The 7,444-nt window shown below is 41.7% G+C and overlaps 1 protein-coding gene across 1 annotated transcript in view; it reads left to right on the plus strand.

The window, feature by feature from the left end:
• The window catches only part of CDCP1 (CUB domain containing protein 1), a 51,336-nt gene extending 44,232 nt beyond the window's left edge, over positions 1-7,104 (plus strand). The window contains exons 8-9 of the mRNA XM_019537267.1: positions 2,921-3,002; positions 4,604-7,104. Of these exons, the coding sequence (XP_019392812.1) occupies positions 2,921-3,002; positions 4,604-5,090 (569 nt within the window). The 3' untranslated portion in view covers positions 5,091-7,104. The remainder of the gene's footprint in view (positions 1-2,920; positions 3,003-4,603) is intronic.
• Positions 7,105-7,444: the final 340 nt, after the last annotated feature.

Genomic DNA, 7,444 nt, shown 5'->3' on the forward strand with positions numbered 1-7,444 from the left:
TCCAGCTGTGGCCTGACCAGTGTTGCATAGAGGGGGAGGATCACCTTCTTGGATATGCTTGAGATGCATCTGTGGATGCATGACAAGGTGCGGTTGGCATCCTGACTACATGCCCACACTGCCGGCCCATGTTCATCTGGGCATCAATGATGATTCCAAGATCCCTTTCTGCCTCTGCCTCTGCACTGACAAGAAAGGAGTTCCCCAGCCTGTAGGTATGCTGCTGGTTCTTCCTCCCCAGGTGCATTACCCTGCACTTGTTGGTGTTGAGCCCCATCCTGTTCCCATCAGCCCACCCTTGTAACCTGTCTAAGTCTGATTGCAGCCTATTCCTTCCTTCTAGCATGCCCACTTCTCCCCACATCTTGGTGTCATCTGTGAATTTGAACGGGGTGCTTTTAACCCCTTGTCCAAGTTGCTGAGGAAGATGTTGAGCAGTACAGGCCCAAGGACAGCGCCCTGGGGGACCCCACTGCTGACATCCCTCCAGATCAAAAATGACCCATCCACCACCACTCTCTGGGTGCAACCCTCCAGCCAGTTAGTGACCCATTTGACAGTGTGTGTGTTGACACCACAGTCCCCCAGTTTTTTAAAGAGAATGGGGTGAGAGACAGTGTTGAAGGCCTTGCTAAAATCCAGAAAGACTATGTCCAGTGCTACCCCTGCATCTAAGGGTTTTGTGACCTGATCATAGAAGGCCACCAGGTTGGTCTGAAAGCACCTGCCTCTAATGAACTTGTGTTGGTTGCCCCTAAGCATAACCTCCTCCACTGGCCCCTCGTGACATGTGCCAGGATAATTCTCTCAAAAAGCTTACCCAGGATCAAGGTAAGACTAACTGGCCTATAGTTCCCCGGGTCCTCCTTCCTCCCTTTTTTGAAGATGGGAACCATGTTGGCCCTCTTCTAGTCCTCTGGCACCACACCAGAGCACCATGAGTGCTCGTAAAGCTGTGCCAGGGGTCCCGCAATGACCTCAGCTAATTACCTCACCACTCTGGGGTGGAGATCCTCCAGACCAGATGATTTAAATATGTCCAGTCCCTCCAGAAGTTTCCTGACTAGATCCTCACTTACCCTTGGCCTAGGTTCGCCTCCCCTGGGACCTGAGGGGGTCCCGGTGGGGGTGCTGATTCAGTCCCTGCTCAGGAAAGTGGAGGCAAAGAAGTTGTTAAATAGGTTAGCTTTGTCATCTAGTGTGACTACCAGATTTACTAGCGTGTCTTGCAGGGGCCCCGTGTTACCTGGTACCTTCTTTTTGCCGCTATGTATCATCTGTAACTAGATTGCTGCCTTCTTTCTGTAAGGACCTTCTAGTATCTCTTGTCTTTCTTCTACTTTTGACATATTTTTAGAATCCCTTTTTATTGCCTTTTATGTTCCTTGCCAGCTGTATCTCAAATTTGCCTTCCTAGTTTGCTACTAGGATGCGTGTGCAATATTCTTATACTCTTCTATACTATTGTGACCAATTTTTTCATTGAAGATGTTGCTACCTAGGCAGATGTTGCTACCTGGTCTCCTGCTGCATTTCCCATTCTTCCATTGCCTGGGATAGCTTGTTCCTGTGTCCATAAAAGGATTCCCTTAAAGTACAGCCACTTTCCTTGAGTCTTTATCCTCTCAGACTTGCCTCCTAGGGGGTCCTGCCCACCAGTTTCCTGAGTTTGCTGAAGTTGGCTTTCCTGAAGTCCAGTGCCTTTAATCTGCTGCTTTCCTTCCTTCTTCCCCATAGGATCTTGCACTCTATCATTTTGTGGTCACTGTCACATGACAGCATGTGGAAGCCACTCCTGCCACCCACTGCACTATGCTGTTGCTGCTCCATGCGTGGCTACTGCCACCCTCCCCCGTTCCACATCCGGCAGCGCACCGAACCCCTTCCCCTGCTCCACGCATGTCCGGCTGTGCGTGCACCCCTCCCCCCCATGTCTGGCTGCTGGGGGTACACATTAAAAAAGGTTTAAAACCCCTGTTCTAGATGAAAGACATGCAAGGTACTATAACGGTTACTGTTAAAATACTCTCCAAGCTAGAAATGAGGTTTTCAACATATTTAATAAAAAAGTTTTCTATGTGGTTTAAGGAGATATTAGGATGGGCAGAGCTTGAAGTGTCCAAAGTGGTATGCTCAAGCAGAATAGCCAAGCTAGATCATAGTTCTGTGAGCTGTTCTACTGTACTTAATAGATTATCCCATAAGTAAGGGCTGCTGTGACGACAATGTTGCTTAATCAGGTCCTCAGTCATTAAACAGGTCTGTGACCTTAGGAGTAGAAAATGCTGTTTAACTTTCTTGTGCCTTCTGGGCATGCTGGCTTTTAAATATATCTTTAAATACACTGTGAAAAAAAATTAGTGTTGTCTTAGTTTTACACCTAGTTGCCACATTGTTCAAGTAATACATTGTCCTTCACTCTAGAAGGGACTCATTTAAGAGTCTTTAATTTTCTTGTTTGTTTTTAATTAAAATAGACTGTTCTCACAGACCGCTAACCTTAAGCCATGTCCATCTGGCAGACTTGCTGTTTCTGGTGGTACAGCTTTCACCAAGCAGTCTTGCCTACCCCACACCAGTGATGGACTAATTTGCACAGCTAAGCATCAGTGCCACTCAGCTTACCCATACCATAATTAGCCTACCCACACGGCCATTGCTACGCTGCTTGCATTTTAGGTGGCAACTTAGCTCCTTTCTACTTGAACTCTTGCCCCTTCTTCATGCCTCTGGATGATTGGATGGGGAAGCATGTGACATGTACAAGGCAAGTTTAGCAGCAAAGGAGCTATCACTTTTCTACCCAGATCTAGCACATTGGTAGCAGTGAAGTGACTCCACCTGGCAGGTGGTTTTCAGGAGAAGGAGACTGTCTCACCTCACTGATTGCTTAAATTCTCTCTCTCCTTTCCTTTTACAGATTTGGTAGTGATAATTACTGCAGTGGTGGGGGCAGGACTACTCATAGCCATTGGAGTCATCATCTGCTGCATTAGGAAGAAGTAAGTTGCTTACTTGAGATACTGTTAGACACATTTTAAAAAAGGTTTTATGTATGGGTCCCGTCTCCTTATTTCTTGCATTAGATAAATAGTTGATCCATGAGTGGTGGTCTGGGATAAACAGTGGGAGATGGAGGGCAGGCAAGTACAACAGATTGTTAAACAAAAAAACAGCGAAACAGAGAGAGACTCCTGTACTAATGCTGTTGCAATGTATCATTGTAAATAACTTCTTACAAGGTACTTTTTCAGTAGCACTGGTCTTAGTTTTTCATGCGATTTCACCAAAAATAGGTATCAGCTGAATTTCATTAGAAGTGATCAAGTTAATTTAGCTGTTCTCTCTGAAAATTCTATACAGTCATTTTTCAAACAAGCTTCCCTGTTTCGCTTCTGATGCATCATACAAATTATGAAATAATTGGATTGATTTGTGCATCACTACTTTGAGTAGCATGCAAGAACAGAATTGATTTCCTAATCCTGGATTTAAGGAAGTTACAGTTTGATGAGTCAGTACTGTTAGGTTACTGCATAGTTATAACGGGCTGTTGCCTGCAGGCAAAACAAACTGGAGGCATCTTCAATATGCAGTGAGAAGAAGGTGGAATGTACAGGAGCCAGATTCAGCAAGATCCAGCTAGCGTCTATGCCAGCTCCATAGCAAATTCTCTTTGGTTTGACAGAACCTGGCTGAGCATTTTTAGCTAAAATTTGAGCTCTTTGGGTAGGGATCTGATCCAGCAAAATACTCATAACTTTATTCAAATGAGCATTCTTATTAGAGCCAGGGAGGTAACACATACACATTCAGTGTTCAGAGATGCGTGTCCTAAATTTGAAACTGTCAAGAAGTTGTGCTGCACAATGACTACAGTTGTGCAAAAGCTTTTCACCTGAAGCAAAGCTAGATAATTTGTGGGCTTCTTTATTAGTTTGACCTTGGGCATAAAGTTCAGGGCATTTTACCTTTTTATAGTAATGTTTTATTCCTCTTAACTCCCTTGCTACCTGCAAATGCTCCTCTGCCCTGTTGAGAAAATACATAGAAGTTTTAGGCTTGAAGGACACATAACTTCAAAAAACCCTCCCCAAGGAAACTTTGTGCCTAGGGGTCTACCGGCACTTGCAAGGAAAATAATCTTTTTAACTTGCTGACTAGATCCCTGCTGTTTGCTTATCTCAAACAACATTATGCCAGATTTTGTGAGGGCCTGATAAGCCTTTAACTGCCATTGATGTCTGTGAGTGAAATGGGCCCCACATGCTGTAGGATCAAATTCACTATGGACTACTAGCATTTCCATTACAAACCTCAAGATGGATGCCATTGGACTTACTAAAACCTAATGGAATGAAATAACATGTCTAATGTTATTTGCTGCTCTGTTATGCACAAGATGTTGTTCTCTGCTGCTGTGCATACAGTAGCTTCTAAGAGAGGCTGAGTTATGGTAGTTCTAGTACTTAATATTGAGAGTACAGAGCCTACAATCTATATGGGTTGGCTAGCAACAAATGATTCCCAATGTAGAGTTTAAATGCACAAGCAGTATACTGTTCATAGTGTTTCTCATGCACTAATCTTGCCTTTATACCAGGAAGAAGAAAAACCAGAATCCTGCAGTGGGGGTGTACAATGCCAACGTGGGGGTGTACAATGCCAACGTGGGGGTGTACAATGCCAACGTCAATACTCGAATGCCTCGAAAACCGGCCTTTTTCAAAAAGAGGAGAGAGGATAACAACTCCCATGTTTATGCAGTCATTGATGAAGCCATGGTCTATGGACACTTGCTGAAGGAATCCAAGGGATCAGTTGATCCAGAAGTAGATGTGTACCGGCCTTTTGATGGACCCATTGGTGAAGTACCACCTACCCCACCTCCATTCTCTTTCAGGAAAGAGGGTAAGGTGTCTGACGCACAGGACCTTCCATCCTTGACACTGACAGATGCTGAGATCTACACTTTTGCACACCATAAGCCAGAGGACTCTCAGAGTAATGGAGACACAAATGCAAAGAGTAATGGAGATGTGAGCATGTCCTTGCTGGAAAGTAAGGAACAGGAAGGGTCTATGGAATAATGTGTGCAAAAACATGTGACTAGTGTGGATATGGGAGGAGAAAACTCTGTGAAAGGAAGTGTTCTCTTGCATGCTATAGAGGGAGGAAAAACAGAAGAGGAGACTTTTCAGCATGTTTTGACATGGGATATATATATTTTAAAACCTCAACTGGTTGTTTTCAATTTCCAATGAATGTTTAGCAAACCTAGCAATAGTGTATGCTATTCATGAATGTAGGTGCTCCTCTTTTGGAAACAGACAGCAAAGATATGCCTTTTCTTTTCCTGTAAAGCCATGGATTATTATAAGAGATGGATTATTCGAAGCACAGGAAATTATTTTTGCTGAGAAATGGGACTAGGAGACAAAAAATGCCTCCTGAATGTCTTTGATGTTGGAAGATTGTGACCCACACCACTGACTCAAGCAGCTCTGAATTATTGGAATGTTCTTACTGAAAGTTGGCTCATTTCCCTAATGCCTAGGAGGGCATAATGTATGGCATTTTCTTCACCTCTGTCTCCCAAATTAGCCAAAGCAGCTTATTCATATAAGTAATTGAAAAGCAGCATATGCAGCTACCCTGTGGTTTGCCCGTGGACATTATTGTGGGTTTCTGCTCTTGTGGTCCAGAACCAGGGGTATAATTTTCTCATCTTCCAGTAAATGGTAAACCATTTTGGTAATATTGTGTACATCAACAATGAAGATCACCTATTTGCCTTACTTTTTGCAAAACCAGTAATTTTGAGAGCATAAAAACTCCTGCTCAGAAGTCAATGGAATTTTTATCTTCCTATCTGTCGTGTTCTTAGTCCTACTACTAACAGAGGATGCTATGAAGAAATAAGTCTTTGTGTTTGACTTGCAAGAGTTGTTTACTTTTTTGACTTCTGTAGATAAAGTGAAAAAATGTGTTCCACTTAGAACATGTAGTCATATTGGGTGCACAGGTATAGGTGAACCTGCAGAGATTATCTAGATATTTATTACAACTTTAGGTTGGGATTTTCAAAAGCGTTTAAGTGGCACAGGAGCATAGCTCTTGTTAACTGCCAATGGAACTTGTGGTCAAAAGTCAATTTAGGTGCTGCTTTTGACAGCCCCACACTACAAAATTAATAGAATTTTATTTGAAAAACCTTGGTCAGCCTGCACTTTAGTGGGTATATAATTTAAAACCATAGCCAGATTTCTAGAATTAAGGATTCACAAAACAGGCCTGTAACTGCCTTCTTAATTTACATATGCAGCTTTCAAAATTGCATGCGGGTATTTTCACAGTCAGAAGTTTACCCATTAACATGTAAAAGTGCCTAACTTGTCTGCCTATACAGTTACTTTGGTTACTTGTGCCCTTTTGCACATCAGTCTGGACTTGACAACTTTAAGATCTAGTTTCACATGTCCGCCATGAGCTATCACTGGTATAACAATATTAGAAGTATGACATAATTAACAGTATAAATGTTATAACTTGCTGATGGTAACTGTATGCAATAAGCAATCATAATAGTCTCAGGCTGAAGTCCTGGTCTCATTGGATGAGGACTTCAATTAGACAAAGATTCCACCATCTGTTTTAAATGTTTTTGCATCCTAACTACCAGTAGCCATTCATTCTACTTGAACCAGTAGCACTTTCATAGAAATGTCACACATGAAGTAATTTCCCCACAAAATTGCAAGTAACAGATTGTGAGAAACGTCAGCTAAGTGTGCCTTTATTTATGTACTAAAGATGTTCTGCTCATCTTTAGCACTGTCAATGGAGAAATGTACTTGTTTATATCCCTCTCTACTTGTATATTGAGACACCAGGGTATTTTAATGCCGGGTATTTTAATGCCATTTGAAAATTTCCTCTTTGGTCTTTAATTCCCAAAATAGCTATGGTTATTTTTGTCAGATAACTGAATTTCTACCATCTTTTTTTTATCAGTGCAGTTTAATAATTCTGTTTCCACCTGGACAACATTATTTGATCTGTCTCCTTTTTTGCCGGGAGGAAATGTTGAGTGAATTTTTTTTTAATATACAAATATGCAAAGCCATATCATCACCTGCCTGTAAGTCTTTGCAACTTATTAGACAAGATCCTGTATTTTTGTACTTTGGACAACAAACTGTAAAATATGCAGTATAGGCCAATTTTTTCTTTCCAGATTTTTGCCAGTGAGCCATCTGGTTTTTATTTAACATTTTAACTAAATTTTTGGTACAAAATTGATGTTGAAATGTGTTTAAACTTCTTTCCTAAACTGAGGTTTATTTATTTTCACTTAATTTATTTTGCTGCATATAAAGAATGGGAATAAAAACATGTTATTATTTGGTAGGTTTAAATTTCAGTTAAAAATATAATAAAGAGA

Source organism: Crocodylus porosus, unplaced genomic scaffold (assembly GCF_001723895.1).
Source record: "Crocodylus porosus isolate Cpor-Errol unplaced genomic scaffold, CroPor_comp1, whole genome shotgun sequence".
Lineage (NCBI taxonomy): Eukaryota > Metazoa > Chordata > Crocodylia > Crocodylidae > Crocodylus > Crocodylus porosus.